At 51.0% G+C, this 24,642-nt stretch overlaps 1 protein-coding gene across 1 annotated transcript; it reads left to right on the plus strand.

Annotated features, from left to right (window-relative positions):
• Nucleotides 1-11,144: 11,144 nt before the first annotated feature.
• LOC147972401 (uncharacterized) lies at nucleotides 11,145-24,256 on the plus strand. The gene is made up of 2 exons (XM_087524322.1): nucleotides 11,145-12,056; nucleotides 24,068-24,256. Exons 1-2 carry the CDS (start codon nucleotides 11,151-11,153, stop codon nucleotides 24,254-24,256), a joined length of 1,095 nt encoding a protein of 364 aa, XP_087380448.1. The 5' UTR covers nucleotides 11,145-11,150.
• The last annotated feature ends 386 nt before the right edge of the window (nucleotides 24,257-24,642 follow it).

Consider the following 24,642-nt stretch of genomic DNA (forward strand, 5'->3'; position numbering starts at 1 on the left):
CGGTGTCTATATAAACCGGAGGGTTTTAGTCCGTAGGACAACTTCATCATACAACAATCATACCATAGGCTAGCTTTTAGGGTTTAGCCTCCTTGATCTCGTGGTAGATCTACTCTTGTACTACCCATATCATCAATATTAATCAAGCAGGATGTAAGGTTTTACCTCCATCAAGAGGGCCCGAACCTGGGTAAAACATTGTGTCCCTTGTCTCCTGTTACCATCCGGCCTAGACGCACAGTTCGGGACCCCCTACCCGAGATCCGCCGGTTTTGACACCGACATTGGTGCTTTCATTGAGAGTTCCTCTGTGTTGTCACTTTCAGGCCCGATGGCTTCTTCAATCATCAACCACGATGCCATCCAGGGTGAGACTTTTCTTCCCGGACAGATTTTCGTCTTCGGCGGCTTCGCACTGCGGGCCAACTCGCTTGGTCACCTTGAGCAGATCGAAAGTTACGCCCCTGGCCATCAGGTCAGGTTTGGAAGCCTAAACTACACGGCTGACATCCGCGGGGACTTGATCTTCGACAGATTCGAGCCACAGCCAAGCGTGCCGCACTGTCTCGATGGGCATGATATAGCTCTGCCGCCGAACAGCGCCTTGGAGGCCGCACACGCATTGGTTCCGACCATTGATTCGAAGCCCACTGCGCCAATCAAGGATCAGCGGTTGGACGCTGCCTCAGGGGCTGCGATCTCAGAGGCGATCGAGCCGAACTCCAGCCCCGCACTCCGCATGGCCCGTGACTCCGAGGAGCCGGATTCCTCTCCGAACTCCGAGCCCCCCGCGCCCCCGCCGATCGAATCCGATTGGGCGCCGATAATGGAGTTCACCGCCGCGGACATCTTTCAGCACTCACCCTTCGGCGACATTCTGAATTCTCTAAAGTCTCTCTCTTTATCAGGAGAGCCCTGGCCGGACTACGGTCAGCAAGGTTGGGATACGGACGATGAAGAAATTCAAAACCCACCCACCACCCACTTCGTAGCCACTGTCGACGACTTAACTGACATGCTTGACTTCGACTCCGAAGACATCGACGGCATGGACGACGATGCAGGAGACGAACAAGAACCAGCACCTGTAGGGCGTTGGAAGGCCACCTCGTCATATGACATATATATGGTGGACACTCCAAAGGATGGAGATGGCAATGGAACAGCGGTGGACGATACCTCTAAGAAACAGCCCAAGCGCCGGCGTCAGCGGCGCCGCTCTAAATCCCGCCAAAGCAAAAACGGTGATTCCGGCATGGGAGATAACACTACTCCGGATAGCACCGAAGAACACCCCCTCCAGCAAAATTCGGCACAGGAGGACAGAGAAGCCAGCCCTCACGAGAGGGCGGCGGACCAAGAGGTTGAGGACGATAATTATACGCCTCCCTCCGAAGACGAGGCAAGCCTTGACGACGACAAGTTCGTCGTGCCAGAGGATCTTGCCGAACAAGAGCGTTTTAAACACAGGCTCATGGCCACGGCAAGCAGCCTCAAGAAAAAGCGGCAACAACTTAGAGCTGATCAGGATTTGCTAGCTGACAGATGGACTGAAGTCCTTGCGACCGAAGAGTATGAACTCGAACACCCCTCCAAGAGTTACCCAAAGCGCAGGCTTCTACCTCGACTAGAGGAGGAAGCACCTACATCACCAGCGCATGACATGGCTGACCGGCCACCTCGTGGCTGCGACAGAGAGGCCTCTTGGCCCTCCACTCAAGCCATGCCCCGGCACCGCGTCAAGCATACTAAGGCACGGGAAAATGCGCCCGACCTGCGCGACATCCTGGAGGACAAGGAAAGGCAAACAAGATCGATCTACAGATCGCGCAGGCGCCCCACGGCACGTGACGGTGATCGTCACTCCGGACGCAATGAATCCGGCCGGGCCGAACTCAACAGACAAAGCTCCTTCGAGTTGCGTCGTGATATAGCCCAATACAAAGGCGCCACACACCCACTATGCTTCACAGATGAAGTAATGGATCATAAAATCCCTGAGGGCTTCAAACCCGTAAACATCGAATCGTACGATGGCACAACAGATCCTACGGTATGGGTCGAGGATTATCTCCTTCATATCCACATGGCCCGCGGTGATGATCTACACGCCATCAAATACCTCCCACTCAAACTTAAGGGACCGGCCCGGCATTGGCTTAACAGCTTGCCATCAAACTCAATCGGTTCTTGGGAGGACCTGGAAGCCGCATTCCTTGACAACTTCCAGGGCACTTATGTGCGACCACCGGACGCCGATGACCTAAGCCACATAATTCAGCAGTCAGAAGAATCGGCCAGGCAATTCTGGACACGGTTCCTAACAAAGAAAAACCAAATAGTCGACTGTCCGGATGCAGAGGCCTTAGCGGCCTTCAAGCATAATATCCGTGACGAGTGGCTGGCCCGGCACCTGGGACAGGAAAAGCCGAAATCTATGGCAGCCCTCAAGACACTCATGACCCGCTTTTGCGCGGGAGAAGACAGCTGGCTAGCTCGCAGTAACAACTTAACCAAGAACACTGGTAATTCGAATACCAAGGACAAAAGTGATAGGTCACGTCGGAACAAACAAAAGCGCCGCGTTAATAGCGACAGCAACGAGGATACGACAGTTAATGCCGGATTCCGAGGCTACAAATCCGGTCAACGAAAACAGCCATTCAAAAGAAAAACTCAGGGCCCGTCCAGTTTGGACCGAATACTCGACCGCTTGTGCCAGATACATGGCACCCCCGAAAATCCAGCCAATCACACCAACAGGGATTGTTGGGTGTTCAAGCAGGCAGGCAAGTTAAGAGCCAAAAACAAAGACAAGGGGCTGCATTGCGACGACGAGGAGGAGCCCAGGCCGCCGAACAACAGTGGACAGAATGGATTTCCCCCGCAAGTGCGGACGGTGAACATGATATACGCAACCCACATCCCCAAGAGGGAGCGGAAGCGTGCGTTACGGGACGTATATGCGATGGAGCCGGTCGCCCCAAAGTTCAACCCATGGTCCTCCTGCCCGATCACCTTTGATCGAAGGGACCACCCCACTAGCATCCGTCACGGCGGCTTCGCCGCATTGGTTCTAGACCCAATCATTGACGGATTTCATCTCACAAGAGCCCTCATGGACGGCGGCAGCAGCCTGAACCTGCTTTACCAGGATACAGTGCGAAAGATGGACATAGATCCCTCGAGGATCAAGCCCACCAAAACGACCTTTAAAGGCGTCATACCAGGTGTAGAAGCCAACTGTACAGGCTCATTTACACTGGGAGTGGTCTTCGGATCTTCGGATAACTTCCGAAGCGAGGAGTTAATCTTCGACATAGTCTCGTTCCGTAGTGGCTATCACGCACTGCTCGGGCGAACCGCATTCGCAAAATTCAACGCGGTACCGCACTATGCATACCTCAAGCTCAAGATGCCAGGCCCTAGAGGAGTAATCACGGTCAATGGGAACAATGAACGCTCCCTCCGAACGGAGGAGCACACGGCAGCGCTCGCAGCAGAAGTACAAAGCAGCCTCTCTAGGCAGTTCTCCAGTTCGGCCTTCAAAAAGCCGGACACTGTCAAGCGCGCCCGGAGTACCCTACAACAAGACCGCTTGGAACGTTCCGAGCTAGTGTAGCAATACCGCACATAACTACGCTCTTGAAATACCATGGGCACAGGGGAAGGGGTACTATCACGGCACACCCGAAATACGGCTTAAACCGCACCAGGGGCTGCCGGATTCCTTCTTTTTTTTCTCTTACTCTCAGGACTCCATACTTCGAACGACCCGTTCGGCAATTCAACTGCCGCACAAACGATGCAAGATCCAGGGAAGCATACGAGCCACGCCGCATTATGGAACTCCCAGGTGGTCTCTATTGCGAGCAGTATACCTGTTTTTAATACAATTCCGCGGCCTGCCCCTGGCCAGGACATGTTAAATAGTCCAATTTATCTTATCACACTATTTGTATCATTCCGCTTTCATAGCAGCCTTTCTATAAACAATGCATAGCTTTTTGTCTATTTTTTGCATTACCCTCTTTTTATATATTTGTTTATTAATAACATGCTGCATCCGTACACTGTGGTACAGCAAAATACGCCAGGGGCTTCAGTACCCATCAATATGGCGTGAGAAGTCCGTCCACTTTCACAAGTGCGGCACCCCGAACTTATAGCACTATATGCATCGGCTCCGAATCATGATTTGGGTCAATAGTTGGGTTTGCCCGGCTCCTATATTTTGGTGCCTTACATTCCGCTATATCGGCTAAGGTAGCACTAGGAGAACCACTGCGATTGTGCCCCAGTTGAGCTGGGCCGAGCACCTCAGTGGAGAAAGCTAAAAATGACTGTCATGATGAGGCGAGAGACCGGTCGCTGTTTGAGAGGTTTTTCGAGTCCTTAAAGGCTTATGCCGCTTCGAGCGAGGAACCGACTTTGTCCGGCCAAGGCGTGGATAGCGCCCCGAACTCGGTCTTCCGAATACTAGGGGCTTCGCCGAAATTTAAAATTATAGAGTTCTATGGTTAAGTGAGAGTGTTCAAGCATTATAGTCCGATTGTCTTTTTCGTTGTGCTGACCGCCTCCCTCGACGGACCCAATCATGGGAAAAAGAGCGCTCAGATTTATCCCGAACACCCCAGCACTAGTGGCATGGGGGCAGAAGCCGACGACTGGCCATCTCTCAATTTTTTGATAAACGGCCGCGTAGAAAGTAATATTTTAAATTCAAGCATTGCTTAGCGCATATGAACAAGTTTTTAGCGCACAGGATAACACGAGCGAGTTCATTCAAAAATTACATCCTTGGTACATTCATCCGCCACAAGGCGGGCACCAGCAAGAACATTCTTGTAATAGTTCTCGGGCTTGCGATGCTCCTTCCCCGGCGGCGGCCCGTCCTTCACAAGCTTCTCACCGTCCAGCTTACCCCAGTGCACCTTTGCACGGGCAAGGGCCCTATGGGCACCTTCGATGCAGACGGAGCGCTTGATGACCTCGAGCCTTGGACAAGTCTCCACCAGCCGTCGTACCAGTCCGAAGTAGCTCCCAGGCAAGGCCTCTCCAGGCCACAGCCGAACTATGAAGCCCTTCAGGGCCTGTTCGGCCGCCTTGTGGAGCTCGACCAGCTGCTTCAGCTGGTCGCTCAAGGGCACAGGGTGTCCGGCCTCAGCGTACTGAGACCAGAACACCTTCTCCGTCGAACTGCCTTCCTCGGCTCGGTAGAATGCGGTGGCATCGGATACGCTGCGGGGAAGATCTGCGAATGCCCCTGGAGAGCTCCGGATTCGGGTAAGTAACAAGTAGTTTACTTTTATATGTCTGCTTTGCATATAGAATGCCTTACCCGCCGCTATCTTTTTCACCGCATCCAATTCCTGGAGGGCCTTCTGGGCTTCGGCCTTGGCAGATTTGGCAGTTTTAAGGGCCGCAGCAAGCTCGGACGCTCGCGTCTTCGAGTCGAGCTCCAAACTCTCATGTTTTTGCATGAGAACCTGAAGCTCTTGCCGCACCTCGCCGACCTGCGCCTCAAATTTCTCCCGCTCGGCGCGCTCCGTGGCCGCTTTCTTCTCGGCCTCGGACAGCGCCTGCTTGAGGGTCGCCACCTCAGTTGTGGCCCCTACAATAAGCAGTATACTCCTGTCATTTTTTGCAATTGCGCCTTCCTATAGGCATTTTTTCTATAAGGTATCTCTTACCTTCTTTCTCCTCGAGCTGCCGTTTGGCAAGGCCGAGCTCTTTCTTGGTCCGCTCGAGGCCCTGCTTCAGGGCACCCACCTCCGCAGTCAGTGCGACGGTGGCCAGCAGCGAAGCCTGCATACGTATATTGACTCCTTTTTTAGTTAGACTCCTGCGATATTTAATAGATCCTTTATTCGGCTTTTCTTTCCGAACGCCAAACAGAGCATCAGGGGCTACTGTCTATACGGTAATATTTTTACATATTTTTACTTACCTCGAAGCCTGTTAGAAGGCTAGCACAAGCTTCATTCAGTCCGCTTTTGGCGGACCGAACCTTCTGGACCACCGTACTCATGATGGCACGATGCTCCTCGTCGATGGAGGCGCCCTTAAGCTCCTCCAGCAGATTGTCCGGCGCTTCCGGTTGAACGGAGGACGCCGGCTCAGTAGGCTTGCTCCTCTTGGCAGGAGTTCGCCTACCGCGGTCCGAAACCGTTGGTGATTCCAGCGCAGTGTCCGGCTTAAAGCCGGACTTGGAGCCCAGGGGGGTCTTGTCCCCTTCACTCCTGGAGTCCGGGAGGTCGCCTCGCGGCTCCTCCTGGACCACCTCCTCTCGCCCCGGAGCTTGTCGCGACGCCACTTCGGCGTCATCCGCAGCACAGGGGGAAGCAGCGGGCGGAACTGAATTCACGTCCGATGAATCCAGGGAGCCGCTCGACGACTCGTCGAGCCCGTCCTTGGGCAGACTGCATGATTATATCCGACGTTAGGGAAAGCTGTGCAACAAAAGGAATATCACGAGTTACTCTGGTATCCGAACACTTACGATCTCGCCGGACGCTTGGCCCTGTCCGGCCACTCCTCTTCGTCCTCGTCGGCGTCGGGGACGTAGTCCGGCGGAGGGGTTTTCCTCTTCTTGGACCCCTCGACTTCCCCTACTGGGGCGGCCTTCCTCTTCTCTCCTCCCCCCGCTGGAGGGGGAGAGGTTTCTTCTTCCTCCTCCTCGTTTTCATGGGAGGAGTGCGTCTCGGACTCGTCGGACGACGAGTCCGACACCACCATATGTCGGGAACTCTTTCGAGTCCCAGTGGCCTTCTTCTTCTTGGCCTTCTTCTCCGGCACCACATAAGGTGCCGGAACTAGTAGCTTCTCTAGGAGAGCAGGGGCTGGGTCTTCGGGCAAGGGAGCCGGACAGTTAATCTGTCCGGACTTCTCCCGCCAATCCTGTCAAAGGTGAGGGAGTTTAGATCCCGCAAAGAGTCAAACTATGAAAAAACTTAACATCCTGTAAAGGATGGAAATATCTTACCTCGCCAGCAGGACGTTGCGAGCTGAATCCGCGGTCTTCGGAGGCGGATGTGGGAGCCTCGGCGCCTTTGGTTAGCCCCCTCCAGACATCTTCGTACGTCGTATCGAAGAGCCTGCTCAGAGTGCGGTGCTGCGCTGGGTTGAACTCCCACAAATTGAAGTCCCGTTCTTGACACGGAAGGATCCGGCGGACGAGCATGACCTGGATTACGTTGACAAGCTTGAGCTGCTTGTTCACCAGGGACTGGATGCATTTTTGCAGTCCGGTCAACTCTTCTTCGTCGCCCCACGACAAGCTCGTCTCCTTCCAGGACGTGAGCCGCGTAGGGGGTCCGGATCGGAATTCAGGGGCTGCGATCCACCTCGGATCGCGTGGCTCGGTGATGTAAAACCACCCTGACTGCCACCCCTTCAAGGTCTCCACAAAGGAGCCCTCAAGCCATAGGACGTTGGCAATTTTGCCTGCCATGGCACCTCCGCACTCCGCCTGGTTGCCGCGCACCACCTTTGGCTTGACGTTGAAGGTCTTGAGCCAGAGGCCAAAATGGGGGCGAATGCAGAGGAAAGCCTCGCACACGACGATAAACGCCGAGATATTGAGGATGAAGTTCGGGGCCAGATCGTGGAAATCTAGGCCATAGTAGAACATGAGCCCGCGGACAAATGGGTGGAGAGGAAAACCCAGTCCGCGGAGGAAGTGAGGAAGAAATACTACCCTCTCATGGGGCCTTGGGGTGGGGAGAAGCTGCCCCTCCTCAGGAAGCCGGCGCGCGATGTCTTTGGACAAGTATCCGGCCTTCCTTAACCTTTTGACATGGCCCTCCGTGACGGAGGAGACCATCCACTTGCCTCCCGCTTCGGACATTGTTGGAGAGGGTTGAGGTAGGAAGTGCGGGCTCGAGCGCTGAAGCTCGGGTGCGCAGAAGATGGATAGGCAAAGGAGGAAGAAGGCGTAGGTAAAAAGGTGGATCCTTATCCCCTTATATGGGCGGATGCGACTATGCGTCCCCACCAGCCTAGTAGAACTCGCTTGCCTCCCAAGCGCCGTGATAAGTGGCGCGGTTGGGTTACCCACGTCCGTATTAATGAGAATCCCGTAAACAAAGGGGACACGATCTCTGCTTTGACAAGACGTGCCAAGGAAACCGCCTCGCAAAACACGCTGAGGTGGAGAAGTGAAAACAATTCGAATAAAGGCTTGGCCGTAGTGTGATGTCACGCTGCGGAATACGTCAGCAGATTAGATTGGTGTTAATATTATTCTCTCTATGGCAATACGTGGAAGCTTATTTTGCAGAGCCGGACACTACTCTTGGTGTTTACAAAACTTTTATGAAGAATTTGGAGGAGGAACCCGCCTTGCAATGCCGAAGAAAATCTACGCGCCGGACTCGTCGTCATTGAAGCCTGGTTCAGGGGCTACTGAGGGAGTCCTGGATTAGGGGGTGTTCGGGTAGCCATACTATACCTTCAGCTGAACTCCAGGACTATGAAGATACAAGATTGAAGACTCCGTCCCGTGTCCGAATGGGACTTTCCTTGGCGTGGAAGGCAAGCTTGGCGATGCGGATATTCAAGATCTCCTACTATTGTAACCGACTTTGTGTAACCCTAACCCTCTCCGGTGTCTATATAAACCGGAGGGTTTTAGTCCGTAGGACAACTTCATCATACAACAATCATACCATAGGCTAGCTTTTAGGGTTTAGCCTCATTGATCTCGTGGTAGATCTACTCTTGTACTACCCATATCATCAATATTAATCAAGCAGGACGTAGGGTTTTACCTCCATCGGGCCCGAACCTGGGTAAAACATTGTGTCCCTTGTCTCCTGTTACGATCCGGCCTAGACGCACAGTTCGGGACCCCCTACCCGAGATCCGCCGGTTTTGACACCGACACCTGTCCCTATTTATAAGGCTGGAAAGATAAGTGGCAAGCGCGGGAATCGAGGAGGCCAAAAAATGGATATGTGACAGCAGAGACGCCTCGATTTTCGGAGGCTCATTAAAAGAGAAGGTATATTAAGATTTGGGCCTTGCATAATGTTAATGACAGGTGATGTCACGGCGGGTTACCACAATCCTAGGGGATGACGTCATGGCGGGTTACAAGATATTGCAAGAGCAAATGAGGAAGGATTTTTCTAAGTATTGAAAAATTGATATGAACAAGTTCACATCAACCTGGGGCCTAATGCTGGGGATATAACTATTGGGTATGACTCACCCAGGAGGGGCCGGGTCATGCCACTGGCGGTTCATAATGACAAGGCCCAGAAAGATGTTGAAGATGGCAGTTCACGAAGCAGGTTTACTGAAGGCCCAAAACCCAAAGGCGACTTGAGGCCCATGGGTGTAAACCGCCATATATGTGTGACTTGTATTGTAAGGCATGCATAGTTAGTCACCGAGCCGGAGACGTTGTGTATGAACCGGTCGGGACTCCATGAGCCGCCAGGTGTCAACCTGTGTATATAAAGGGACGACCCGGCGACGGTTTAGGGAGAGAAAACAAGAGAGCGAGAGCTAGGTCAAGCGTATTCGCTCCTTGATAATCGAAACACAAGCAATACAATCCCAAACTGGAGTAGGCCTTTACCTTCACCGTAAGGGGCCCAATCAGTATAAACTCTCTATGTCTTTTATCTCATTTAACCCCTTTAAGCTAACCTTGTTGCGATGGCTCCATGATTAAGTCCTTCTGCTAGGATATCTGTCGTGACAAATCCACGACAGAACCGATGCCATAAAAAATCTTAAGTAACCACGGCAACATTCTCCGATATAGTTGTGGCAAAGACACTACAGAAGTAGCCATCATGTTGACATATGAAAAACAAAGTATGCCAAAATTCTTTCTCTAGACATATCAAAAAACTTGATAATGGAGAATGCATCTTAAGTTGCAGTGATATTGTATTTGTAATTGCCATGGCAAACAAATTTGAAATTAATTATCATACTTAAATTTGTAATTGCCATGGCAACATTCTTCGGATAGATATGGCAAAAGACACAAAGAAAGTTGCCCGACATGGCACGGCACCTAAAATATTTTCATTTTGCACATGGCATATTTAAGAGAATTGTTCTTTTGAAAATGATAGTTTTGTTCACTAGAGAAAACATAAAAAAGCCAATTGAAAAAAATAGCATGTGATAGTTATTGAAAAAAACATAATAACCAGTCTGATAGCTGAAACGCAAGTAAATTTGCCGTGTAATGAGGGGTAGAACTAACCCAAAACTGAATGTTTGATGGAAAAAGCCAAAATGAAGTTGCCGTGGTATGTAGATGGAGTACCAAAACATACTAGATAATTGATGATGCGCATTGCCACACTCATGTATTTTTTCGATAGAATAAAAATATACATGCAAAATATTGGAGTAAATTTAATTAAACTACCCGTGGTAAGGTCGCCACCGTGAGGTAGCCGGAACCCTCGCTCTCCCTCTCTGATCTGCTTCCCTCACATTTTGGATGGCCTCGAGGAAAAATGTGGAAAGCGAGTGGGAGGAGGGGAGGGGGGGGGGGGTGAGGAACTGGATTAGATGCGGATGCTCTCTATTTGCTGGGTTCAAGCATAGAGCGAACACATCCAGCAAAATGACATGGCACCTTACTGTGCATCAGGATTCGTACTAGACATCCAACGGCGTATAAGGCGTTCGCGGGCAATTCCTCTGTATCTGACGTGCGCCAGATTCATCAGTTTTACATAGAGTTTTGAAATCAGTTTTGTTAAAGCATATCTAGATGTGTCATAACTGCTGCACATCTAAGTTTTATCTCATAGATCTTACGTGAAGATTCGTGTGAGTATTTTGTTTTTCGTTTTTTCTTTTTTTTTCTATGCTTGAACGAGTCACTTGCCCTGGAAACTTTCGAAATTTGCGTATCCGAGTTGATCAGGGTGTGACGCGCGGCCGCTCGATCGCTTCGGAGGGCCCGTCCGATCGGCGCACGGATACGTCGGGGCCAAACTGGATTGGTAGCTGATTTGGTCAAGTTGGAGTATGTTCAGGTTTCGTCGGGGTCAAGTCAAATCGATCTTTAATACCGAACAAACTCAGTCAGGCGCTCAAAAATCACAAGTTCGACGCCCTTGGTGGCATCGACCGCTCATCCTAGATACATGGTGCCGCCGGCCCCGGCCGTCATGGGGTTCTCCGACCTGCCGATGGAGGCGCTGGACGAGATCGCCCGGCGCGTCGGGCCCCTCGACAACGTCCTCTGCTCCGCCGTCTGCAGGCCCTGGCGGCGCGCGCTCAGGACCACCCGCCTCCTCCTGCTGGGACGACGGCCTGACCGCCCGCACCAGATATATATCGAAAGATACCGGCATGCCCCAGTTGTGAAGGTCAGCCCCAACTACATCAACACGTACGTGTACGGCACCCGAGATGGACCATACCCCGTCGAGACTGTCGTGGACCGCGACGTGGCACGCTCACGGATCATCAGGAGCTCCTACGGCTGGGCCGTCACCGTGGACGACGACACCTGGGCCATGTTCCTGCTCGACCCCTTCATTGGCCGAACCTTCCCGCTGCCTCCCTTCAGCGACTCCCTCCCGGGTAAGCAGCGGCGGGAGCCCAAGGGCGGGACCTTCTGGAAGCCGGACGGGAACTCCCGCCTGTGGAGGCACATGTTCCGTAAGGCGGCGCTGGCTCCCGGGCGCCGGCTGGGCACCTACGCCGTGATGCTGCTCCACAGCAACGGGCGTGGCCTGTCCTACCTTGCTCCCGGCGCCACGTCGTGGGCGGCGCTGCGCCCTCCCCGGGGCATGCCGCACAAATACCTGGATGTCATCCTCCACAAGGGGGCCTTCTACACGGTCAGCTGCTACGGCGAGGCGAACGCGTGGGTGCCCGACGGCGACGGTGGCCTGCGGGCGAGGCCAGTCACAAACCCGCTGCGGGAGCAGGTGTGGGCCGTCCTCGCCAAGTCCATGTCTGGCGATGACATTCTTATGGTGAGCAGCACGGAAACCAAGGAGAGCAGCTACAGGTACAACCACTACAGCTTTTCCTCCACAGATAACTACTGGCGACCACCCAAGAGTGTGAGCCGCTGCGTGGAGAGCGAGCGTAGGTGGCTTCCGGTGGAAAATGGCAACAGAATGAGGATCATAGTCGGGGAAGGATGCTGCTTGTGTGTTGGAGATATTACTACTGGGCATAAACCGGCCTACCTGGGCCGGGTTAACTCTATCAGTAGTTCAAAGGTGTTAAAGCCCAAAGAGGCAGATAAAGGCCCAGGGCCCGTAGTCGGTTTACAACCTGTAGCCGTACATCAGCTTTGTGCATATACTTGTAATATAAGTTTGGAACAAGGAGAGACCAACCCGGATACGAGTATGAACCGGTGTTGGGACTCTCTGAACCGGCAGGCGTCACCCATGTATATAAGGGGACGACCCGACGGCGGTTCAAAGACAGACAACAACTCGAGACATAGGCGAAGCTTATTTGCTCCCTAGTCATCGAAACACCCATCAATTCCATCACAACTAGAGGTAGGCTTTTACCTTCATTGAAGGGGCCGAACTAGTATAAACTCTCTTGCGTCCTTGTGTCCGCTTTAACCCCTTCAAGCTAACCCGTAGCGATGGCTCCACGACTAAGTCCTTTCTCTAGGACAACTGCCGTGACAAAACCACGACAGTTGGCGCCCACCGTGGGGCTATCGCACGATGGTTTCCGGTTCTTGGAGGGCCGCTTTGAAGGACTCGAGGGCTATGCTGTAGGCCGGATGACTAAGAGTCGTCGCGGCAGGCTCTACATCGACGATGCAGGCTGGGGCCCCGAGGCCGGCTCAGTTGAATATGGGTACCGGGTCCCCTTTGGTAGTATTCACATTTTCATTGGTAAGATCGGTGAACCAGGCCCTGAGCCGAACAACTGCACCGACCTCGTCGAGACGGCTCAGCGTGCGCAATCCACCCGGGTTAAACCGGCCATGAAGTGTGCCTTCGTGGGAGTCGTCCATGGAGGAAGTCATGAGGACAGATCGGGATTTCGCGGGGCGACTGTCATTTGTTCCGGTGACGAATCTTCGACCGGAGAAACCGAATCTCTTTATCAGCTACAAGATGGCCGGATTGGGAGCTGTTCCGATGGCGACAGTATTCCGGACCCCTCTGATCTGCCCAACCGGGTTGGAATATTCATGGCCGGAACACAAGCAGCGCTTCATTCTTCGACAGCTGTGGCAACGGTTTCCGGTTCAGCAGCAGCAACGGCCGCCGGGGCAGGAGGCCCTGTGCGCCCGCCGACTCACATTCTATCAGAGCTATTTGATGCGTTGGCTGTGCTTATGGCGGAAGTTAATCCGCCAGATCAGGACGTTCACAACACGGAGATTGCAAAGGTAAAGGAACAGATCACCCAGGCCAAGGCGGATCTGGCGGCTGAGGACACCAGGATGGCCGCAGAGCGGGCCGCTTTAGACGCACAGGCCTACAGGCTTATGTTGGATCAGAGCGCGTCACATGAAGTCATGAGGAGGAAGCACCGGTCCCGCTTACCTCCGGTTTTCGAGGACAGAGACCTTTTCAACACTCCAGGACCAAGAGCCAGTAATCAGCCGGAGGGGAACCGGGCAGAAGCCCCTGGGACTGGTGCACCGGTTCAGCCCCGTCAGATGGACCCGCCTCGTCAAAACACCGTTATACCTCGGGATGCTTTAACACCTCCGGGTCACTACTCCAACCCAATGGACAATCTTGTTGCCGCTGCTGCACGACTGGAGGCCATTCAAGTTGAAGGTGACTCGCCGCAAGCAGTAGAGACACGACGGGTCAAGGAACTTCTGAGGACAGCTTTGGCCCAACAGGAGGCGTACTCGTACAGCCGCGACCGAATCCACTCGACCCCCCGTCCAAGCCGGAGCTATAGCAAACATATGGATGAACCAGCAGTATCGAGTAATGAACGACGTGGAGCACCCCGTGGTAACAACCCGACAGGTAGTGCTGATGACGCTCAGGAAGTGGTGAACCGGGCCCGAGCGCATAGGGAGGCCGAGTTAGCCGCATAGCATCAGGCTCGGCAGCTCACGCCAGTTCGTCCAACCATTTCAATCGAGCCTGGTGTTACTTCTAGTTCTTTGGGGTGCCTTGCCTCGTCCCCGCTTTACGCAATGTGCGTTTGCCCAAGGATTTCAAAGGCCCACGCAAGGTACCAAATTATACGGCGAATCAACCACCAGAGACATGGGTAGAGAGCTATGAGATGGCCATGGAGATGCTTGATGTGGATGACGTGGCGTGTGCGAAATACTTCACCATGATGCTTGAAGGAACGGCCCGTACTTGGCTAAAAAGCTTGCCCGCTAATTCTATCAGCTCGTGGGCCCAATTACGAGCCCAGTTTATCAACAATTTCAAGGATACCTGTAAACAGCCTATGTCGATAGTGGACTTAGCTGCATGCGTCCAGGAGGAAGGAGAGTCAACGACTCATTGGGTGCGCCGGGTTTCGCAAGTGTTGCACTCCTCAGACCGCATCAACGCTGACACCGCAGTATTAACCCTAGAAGGCAACTGCCGGTTTGGGCCCCTGAAGTTGAAATCGGGGCGGATGAAGCGTCATTGCACCGACATGGGAACCCTCATGGCCGCTTTGGTAAAATATGCTGATTCTGATAGTACCAAGGATCCCGAATCTGATGATGAGAAGACAGGGAAGGGGAAGAAGAACAACAGCTCCAAAGGTCAGCAGCATCACTGGGTAGGCAATGGCGGAGGAGGCAAGCGTAAAGCGGATGGCAACATGGATTTTGTGGCTAATACCAACGTACAGGACAATGGCCAGCGGCGCAAGGGCAGGCCAAAAAATCGTAGTGGAGCGTCCAACCCCAACCCAAACCGCCTGAACTATTTGCTAAACCAGCCCTGTCCAAAACATGGGAGGAAGGAGGAGCCAGCAAACCACCTTTTGAAGGATTGCTTTATTATGCAGGAGTTCAAGAATTCTAATAATTTCCGGTATGACCACAGATCTGGCGGCGGCTCAGGATCCGGGCCGGGTTACGGTGGAGGAAGTTCCGGTTTAGGATTTAATGGTAATCCGGGCGGGCATTATGGTCAAAATAGTCAGAACAACCAGGGTGGTTACAACCAACAGCAGCAACAGTCAGGTTACCAAAGCAACCCAAAGCAGTTGAGTAGTGGGCAGTACCATGTCTTTACCACTAGCTTGGACAAGCGAGACCGGAAGGTTCAGAGGCGGGCAGTCAACTCTGTTGAACCGGCCACACCCCGTTATCTACGTTGGTCTGAACAGCCAATCATATGGAGCAGAGAGGATCACCCACTCCAGGTCGATAATCCGGGTCAGTTGGCTCTGGTGGTGGCGCCTCAGGTGGGAGGTTATAAGTTCACCAAGGTGCTCATGGATGGAGGGAGCAGCATTAACAGCCTATACTATGAGACCTTCCGTCGTATGGGACTTACAGATAAGAATCTCAAACCATCCAATACAGTATTCCACGGTGTAGTGCCTGGCAGATCAGCCTATCCCGTTGGTAAGATAGCTCTTGAAGTGGCCTTTGGGGATGATCATGATTCCAGGTCGGAGACATTAACGTTTGAAGTGGTGAAGATCCAAAGTCCATATCATGCCCTGTTTGGGCGTCCGGCATACGCCAAGTTTATGGCTCGGCCCTATTATGTGTATTTGCAGCTCAAGATGCCGGGTCACAAGGGGACAATAACGGTTCACGGAAGCCGCAAAATCGCTTTGGAATGCGAGGAAGGAGATGCGGCTTATGCAGAGTCGGTTTGTGCCACCGAGGAGTTGAAGTACTATAAAGACAATGTTGATCCGGCGGACATGACTCCGTTGAAGAAGCCAACTACGGAGCATGATCCGGCCCTGAAGTTCAAATCGGCAGCAGAAACTAAGCTTGTTGACTTCGTACCTGGCGATTCATCCAAGCAGTTTAGCATTAGTGCCAACTTGGATCCGAAATAGGAAAGCGCGCTCATCAAGTTCATCCGTGAGAATCGGGACATCATTTTTGCATGGAAGCCCTCCGACATGCCAGGTGTACCGAGGCAACTCGCTGAGCACACACTTAATGTGGATCCTAAATACAAACCAGTGAAACAGTTCCTCCGCCGATTTAACGAAGAAAGACGCAAGGCGATTGGAGAAGAGGTAGCCAGGCTCTTAGCAGCTGGTTTTATTGTTGAAGTTTTTCACCCTGAGTGGCTTGCCAATCCGGTGTTAGTCCTTAAGGAAAATGGCACCTGGTGTATGTGTGTGGATTACATAGATTTTAATAAGGCTTGTCCAGCAGATCCTTTTGCCCTCCCCCGTATTGATCAAATCATTGATGCTACGGCGGGTTGTGAGCGTTTAAGTTTTTTGGATGCATATTCTGGCTATCATCAGATCAAAATGGCAGTTAAGGACCAGGAGAAGACGGCATTCATAACTCCCTTTGGAGCCTTCTGCTATGTGTCTATGCCCTTTGGGCTCAAAAGTGCCCAGGCAACTTATCAACGGTGTGTACAAAACTGTCTTCACAAGCAGATTGGCCGTAATGTACATGCTTACGTGGATGATATTGTGGTTAAATCCAGGGAGAAGGAGACTCTGGTTGATGATTTGAAGAAAACCTTTGATAACCTAAGGACGTACAAGATGATGCTTAATCCGGACAAGTGTGTCTTTGGTGTACCGGCGGGCAAGTTATTGGGTTTTCTGGTGTCCAACAGGGGAATTGAGGCTAATCCGGAGAAGATCACAGCCATCACCTCCCTAGCTAAACCGAAGTGTATCAATGATGTTCAACGCTTGGCAGGCCGGATTGCCGCGTTAAGCCGGTTTATCAGCCGCCTTGGTGAGAAGGCGATCCCTTTGTATCAGATGTTGAAGAAGACGGATCAGTTCGTCTGGAGTTCTGCTGCTGATGAAGCATTTAAGGACTTAAGCGGCAATTGGCCAATCCGCCTGTGCTCGCCGCTCCCATTGACAAGGAGCCGTTACTGCTATATGTTGCTGCTAATGCTCGAGCGATCAGCGTGGCTATTGTGGTGGAACGAAAGGAGGCAGGTAAGGAGCATCCGGTTCAACGTCCGGTCTATTATATCAGCGAGGTACTCATTGAGTCCAAGCAAAGGTATCCGCATTGGCAGAAGCTGGTGTACGGAGTTTTTATGGCAAGCCAGAAGTTTAAGCAATACTTCCAAGGGCACCCAATTACGGTGGTCAGTTCTGCTCCTTTGGGAGATATCATCCAGAACCGGGAAGCAACTGGCCGGATTGCAAAGTGGGCTATAGAGCTGGGGCCGTACGGTTTGAAATATGTGCCTCGGACAGCGATTAAGTCTCAAGCACTTGTTGATTTCATCAATGATTGGACGGAAATGCAAGCGCCTGAAGAAAAGCCGGATCATACGTATTGGACCATCCATTTTGACGGATCCAAGCAGTTGGAAGGCTCGGGGGCTGGAGTCGTATTAACTTCCCCACGAGGTGATAAGTTTTGTTATGTTCTCCGTTTAATGTTCTCTTGTACTAACAATGCAGTTGAGTATGAAGCCTTGCTCCATGGTCTTCGGATGGCTAAGGAGATGAATCTAAGTCGAGTTAAGTGCTTCGGTGATTCGGACCTTGTGGCTCAGCAAGTGTCTGGCACTTGGGACTCCAAGGACCCACTCATGGCAGCATATCGTCGTGAGGTGGATATTGTTGCAGGTTATTTCAGAGGCTATCAGGTGGACCATGTGGACCGGCGGAAAAATGAAGCGGCGGACGCTTTACTCCGGCTGGGCTCTCAGCGCAAACCGGTCCCACCCAATGTTTTTCTGGATGTGCTGGACAACCCGTCGGTGAAGATCCCTGGTGAAGAGGATTTGGCCATTCCTGATCCGGAGGCTCAATTGGTGGCAGTTCTTCATGTTATTCCGGATTGGACGCTTCCTTATCTGGTGTACAAGAACCGGGGCGAGTTGCCAGAAGATGAGATTCTGGCCCGGCAGATAATCCGACGATCCAAGTCCATGGCTGTCATCAACGGTGAGTTGCATCATTGCAGTGTATCAGGAGCTTTTCAACGTTGCGTCTCTCCTGAAGAAGGCCGTGAAATTTTGCGGGAGATCCACGAAGGAGATTGTGGTCACCACGCCGGTTCAAAGTCTCTGGTGGCTAAAGCGTTTTGCCATGATTTCTATTGGTTAACTGCTCATGCTGATGCGAAGGATCTGGTCAGACGATGTGATGGTTGCCAAAGGTTTTCAAGACGTGCTCATGTACCGGCTCAAGAATTGAGGATGGTTCCAATTACTTGGACGTTTGCGACTTGGGGGCTGGATATGGTTGGGCCTTTCAAAAGGTCCAAAGATAAGAAGACCCACCTCCTGGTGGCGGTGGACAAGTTTACAAAGTGGGTGGAGGCAGAACCTGTTAGCAAGTGTGATGCGGCCACGGCGGTTCAGTTCATCAAAAGGTGATTTTCCGGTTTGGCTTTCCGCATAGTATTATCACAGATGATCGTACCGATTTATCCAAAGGTGCTATGAAGGAGTTCTGCGAACGGGAGCACATCCGGCTCGATGTTTCATCAGTGGCACATCCACAGTCCAATGGTCAAGCAAAGAGAGCTAATCAAGAGATCTTGAGAGGCATCAAGCCCCGGCTCATGGTTCCTTTGCAGAGAACGCCGGGTTGTTGGGTAGAAGAATTACCATCTGTGTTATGGAGCATCAATACAACACCAAACAGATCAACAGGATACACACCGTTCTTCATGGTTTATGGAGCGGAGGCGGTTCTCCCCAGCGATATCCGTCATGACTCACCTCGTGTCATGGCTTATGTTGAAGCGGACAACGAGACAGCACGGCAAGATGCTTTGGACCGGTTGGATGAAGAGCGTGACATCGCAGCCGCCCGGTCAGCGATTTACCAGCAGGATCTTCGTCGTTATCACAGTCGCCGAGTCAGAACCAGAGCCTTCCGGGAAGGAGATTTGGTGCTTCGGCTCATCCAAGATCAGACTGATATGCATAAGCTATCCCCACCTTGGGAGGGGCCTTTCGTGGTCAGCAAGAATCTGCACAACGGGTCGTACTATCTGATCGATATTCGAGAGCATAAGGACTCACGTACATCAGAGGAAGAGACTAACAGGCCATGGAATATAGCTCATCTTCGGCCTTACTATACCTGAGCCATTGGCTATACTTATGTACATACAATGTATATATTATGATTAAGTATAATAAACCGGAACCTCAGCTAAAGCGGGGTGTCTGTTCTTTTACATAATGTGAGGTTACACGGAGTTGCTCTAAAACGGCCTCCGGTTTACCCCTTGAGTTCACTTTGCTAAAAGCATCGTGTTATATCACTTGGAGGATTGGTCGTGTCCGAACCAATACCATGCCTCTTGATAGGCGAAAGCCACCAGATCACTTGGGGACTTGGTCATGTCTGAACCAGTCATGCCTCTTGATCGGCCTAAGGCCACAGAATCACTTGGGGGCTTGGTCGAACCCGAACCATGACCATGCCATTTGGTCGGCATAAATGCCACAAGAATCACTTGGGGACCTGGCTAACTAGAACCATATTTACACCTAACGGGAGCTTGGTCGTGTTTGGCCATGGTTACGCCATTTGATCAGCTTAAATAAATCTTTTTTGGCAAACGTTTTTGTCGTTGCTTTTGCTTCATACTTTTCTTTGAAGGGGGGTTTTTGCTTTTTATTGTGTTCTTTAAACCGACAAAGTTTTTTAACCAATCAATTGACGGAACACAGTTCATGTCAATCCGGAGACTATTTGTCCGGTTTGATCCTTGTTGTTAACATCCTCTTATGGAGTAACACGGTGTTTATCATAACCCGGCATGGTTTACATGGTAAACCAGCGTCATATATATACAGGAGCTGTTATCTCCTCCAAACAGTATGGGTTTGCAAAACTCCGCTTCAAGATTGGCCAAGCCAACTTCACGCTCAATGACGGCAGGTATTATGTATCTCAAAATTTGGTCATACTTAAAATTTTGTTTTGATTTCATATATGCAGACATTATATTCCGCCTGACGGTACAACCGCGGTGGCACTTGACGAATTTTTTATTTCAGAAAGTGTTTTGGCAAGTTCATTGCCACAGGAAGAACAAATTATGCATGAAGGCATATCAACATGAAAGGTATCAGCTAGCCTATTACAAGGCAACATGGTGCCCATAGTAATATAATTGTTTTTCGCGAAGAAGAGGCAGTTTTAAACCGGCGTCCGGTTCAAGCTTGGTCACCAGCCTGGCCTGATGGTTGTGGGTCGTCCTGCGCCGCTTCAGCCTCTGTATCCCTACCCAGTGGCTGGAAATCCACAGTTGTCCAGTCGATTCTCATTAATGATTGAAAAACAGCTTCATCGTGGATCAGCAAGGACGGGTCAATATCGGGAGCGTAAGTATGCTTACGGATTGGAGGAATCAGATTTTCCGACTCATGGATTGGCGCAGCTATTCGCTTGTTCTGACTGTCATATTGCGCTTGATAACGAGACAAGTCTGCTTCCTCAGCCAACTGACAAGCTAGTGGACGCACCTCCCGGTTTATCGCTCGCAGATCCGCTTCACCGAATTCTGATCCATCTTCCTTCAAGTGGGATAGCCCTGAGCCGCTTCAACAGGATCAAAGTCCGGCACCCAGGCTTTTGCCCGGATTAAAGCATTGATTGCGCCGGTTCGAGCAGCAGATTTTTTTAGCTCTTCAATCCGGGCAGGAAGCACCGACAGTTTCATCAGAGTATCTTGAATCAAAGTAGGCGCCGGTTTGTTATGAGAGGCGGTACAGATGATCCGCTGGGCACCAGTATACAATTGTTCAACCAATGTATAGGCGGCTTTTAGCTTCTTCTGTACATCTGACCCCAAGTGACCAATGCGTGTCCCTGAAATACCATAAAGGGTTAATAAGCCGACGACTTTGTCAGAAGGCAGAGCCAATTCAGTAGGAAAACTGGCTTACCAAAGATAGCAGCAGTCATGGCATGCACGTGCCGCTTTATGCTGGTCAGTTCATCTGCCACTGGTTTTAGTGCAGCCTCAGCATCCTCTGCTCATTTGATCAAAGTGGATTTCTCAGTGGCCCAGTCCGCCCGTTTCTTTTTGAAGTTTTCCTTAAGTTGTTCCATGGCGCTTAAAGCACTAGTCAATTCCTCTTTTGCTTTGGAGGTTTCAGCTTGTTGGGTTTTCAGGGCTTCTTGAAGATCGATGACTTGGTTCTCTTTCGTCTTCAGCTCCGCCTGCATGCATACAGATATATGCTTCAGCAAACTGGTAGAAGGATTCAAGTACCAACCACATAACAAGTTATGCGCTTAGTACTTGGGGGCTAATGCATATTTGATCTAAAGCGGCCTCCGATTTACCCCTTCATCTTTCGATTGTTTACAAAGTCCCAAGATCAATACAAGTATTCAACTTGGCACTTGGGGGCTAATGGCTATTTAATCATATGTATTCTGATGCGGCAGTTTCAATTACTTAAAGTACCGGTTTAACTACGCTAAGTTGAACCGGCCCTTGGGGACTACATCAGCAAATTTCAAAGCATCAAGATTCATATTATTAAGTCCCGGTTTGAAAGAATATTTCAAATCGGCCCTTAGGGGCTAGGAGAGTCAGCAAGAATGAAAGCATACAAGCAGGAAGGAGCATATGGAAGTTACCTCATATTTATCCTTCATCATGTTAACCAGACCAGCTTCATAGTCACGGCTGGTATACAGCCGGTTCAGATAGCCAGAATGGATATCTTGGGCGTTCAGAGCAGCGTAAGCCGTCAGATCAGCATTCCACTTGCCTTTGCCAAAAGCAGCTAGTTCTTCCTTGGCAGAATGTTTGGATAAAGCGACAGGATTGCTTGGCTCAGTATGGCCAGTGCCAGTAATGACAACTTCATCATCATTGGTACCGCCGGTTTGCACTGGAGCTGTTGGCTTGTCAGTAGGTTTTGCAGGACCGGTGGAGCTTTCAACCCGGAGGGAACCTGTGGGCTGATGGATAGGACCTGAGGTATCAGTAGGTATTTCCTCAGCAGTAAGATCATCATCTGGCTGCGGTGGATCATTGGGAACATCCTCAGGAATGGCCGCTTCAAGATTGGGTGTGGTGCCTGGCTCAAGAATGACATCTTCTTCGGACGCTTTATCCAGGCGGGCCTTCTTGCTCGGCCTAGGTTTGGCCCTAAGAAGAATAACAAAATTAAATACAGCATATGTTCTAAGGCAATATACTACAAACATCACAATAAATATAGCTTACCCAAGCACCGTTTTGAGCGGTGGGAGCTGAGTAGCCGACGACTCGCCAGAAGATGAGTGGGAAATAACCTGATAATCGGAGTCAGACGGATTAAGAGGTTGACGAAAGCAGCCCGCTTTAGGACAAGCACTGACAAGCGAATTAGAGACCTCGGAATGACGTTTCCGAACCGGACTGTTCGGTAAACCGGCGGAGGTAACTACCTGGCCGCTGTGCCGGGTGGTGCGGCGAGCTTCGTGTTGTTGAGTCTTCATAAGAAGTTTAGGATCCAAATAAGCAAGAGGATGAGAAAATTTAACTTTCCAGTTTGCCTAACGGATTTTTTGTGAAGGCAAAGTTTCTGAATCGGAAGAGAGAATAATTACCTCTGCAACATCCGCATGGCTGGCTTCGGCATCATCCTGACAAATATCATCATCAATAAGACGCATGAAAAATAAACCAAGTGAGTCAAGCTCTACCTCAAAGTCCAGATTATCCACCTCGTCATCAGGGGCCGGATTAGAAGATGCAGTGGTTCTTTTCCGGTGGGCAATCTTCTTCACAGCTTTAGTTTTTTGCCGGGTTGCTCTTTCCGGTTTATCTGTTTTCTCTGGTTTCTCCTGCAGCAGCTTTTTGCTCCAAAACGGATCATCGCCCTGGTTATGCAAACACTGATATTAAAAACAATGACCAGACATATCAATAACAGATTCAGCAAAGAGAAAAATCAAAGTCTTACAGCTGGCGGTTTGTTGGTAGCACAGAAGGGAAGCAGGCCGGTTCTAGCGCAGATGTGCTCTGGTTCATTCAGTATCTTACGCACAGCCTCTGTGATTTCCTCACCGGAGAGCTGGAGTCTTGAATGTCGCAGTGGGTCATCCACACTATCAGTATATTCGCACATCAAACCGGAGCGCTGACTAAGGGGCAGTATGCTCCATGATATCCAACAGCGAGCAAGGTCAACCCCTGTTAAATCGTTGGCCATAAAGGCCCTGAGGTTTGACAGCTGAGGAGCATATTTGCTTCTCTCCTGGGCAGTCAATCGTTGAGGAAAAGGATGGGTATTGCTGAGCCACTCCGGACGAAAGCCAGGCAAGGGATTCTCACCAGCAGGGGAGGTGTCTTTGCAGTAGAACCATGTCTGATTCCACTCCTTGGGGTGACTGTGCAGCTTGGCGTGAGGGTATGTGACCTCTTTCCTTTTTTGAATCGCCATGCCACCCAACTCCGTATTAGAGCCATCAGTAAACTCAGTACGGCGGTTTAGATGGAAAAGATCTCTGAATAATTCCACTGTGGGCTCCTCTTGAAAGAACACCCCACAGAGCACTTGGAAGTGGCACATATTTGTAACAGAGTTGGGGCCAGTGTCTTGCGGATGGAGGTGGAAATCAGCTAGAACATCCCGGTAGAATTTAGAACCGGGCGGTTTAAAACCCCGGGCTAAGTGGTCTACGAAAACAACAACCTCTCCTTCTCGAGGTGTGGGGGGGGCATTCTTTGCCAGGAGCCCTCCAATGGACGGTGTCTTTGCTGCCCAAGGCGCCAATCGGGACTAAATCGTCCAGTTGATCCTCTGTGACGCGAGAAGGGACCCAATTGCACTCATACACTTGCTTGGCCATGATGAAATCTACAAAGTACATGGATATGTGCAATGTTAAACCGGAAGCAGATCTATCTAAACCGGAGTTTCATGAAGCAACCAACATCTGGCGGTTCAACAAGGGGACTAATGGCATATACCGGTTTGGAAAATTTTCTATAAAGTTAAACTGCCTGACCTAAACATTGAAGCAATTGAGATTACGGATGGTTAAGTATGCAGAAACAGGTTTCACAAGATCTTATTACGGCATTGGATCTGAAGCAAGTTCAGAAAATAAGAAAAATAGTCGAAGATCACAGCAGAACAGTATTGAATCAATGAGCAGAAGTATATGTGAGATCTATGGTTTTGGGCAGGAAACTAGCGGCAGATACTGAAAGTTACCGCTACACAAAGCAAGGGTTTACATGTGCATCCAGGAGCTAGTACATGAGTATGAACAAGTGAGGAACACCGCAAGAACACGAAGGCCTAGATCAGATCTATGTTGAGAAGAACAGAAGACCTACCAGAGCTGAGGAAAACGCGGAAGGTCGCCGCGGCTTTCTGGCGCGTTCAAGTTGATGCAGCGGCCAAGGGTGATGCAGAAGACGACGGCGGCGGCGGAGCTCTGAGACTGGCGACGCGAGGAAGACGAAGAGGAAGGGCACGAAGGGAAGAAAATAAATGACCCTTCGGGCCTATTTATAAGGCAAAGGACATGTGTCAGGCGCGGGAATCAAGGGACCGCAGATTTTGGAAGTAGGGCGGTCACCTCGGTCAT

Source organism: Triticum urartu, chromosome 5A, assembly GCF_056163025.1.
Source record: "Triticum urartu cultivar PI428250 chromosome 5A, HENAU_Tu73, whole genome shotgun sequence".
In the NCBI taxonomy this organism is placed as follows: domain Eukaryota; kingdom Viridiplantae; phylum Streptophyta; class Magnoliopsida; order Poales; family Poaceae; genus Triticum; species Triticum urartu.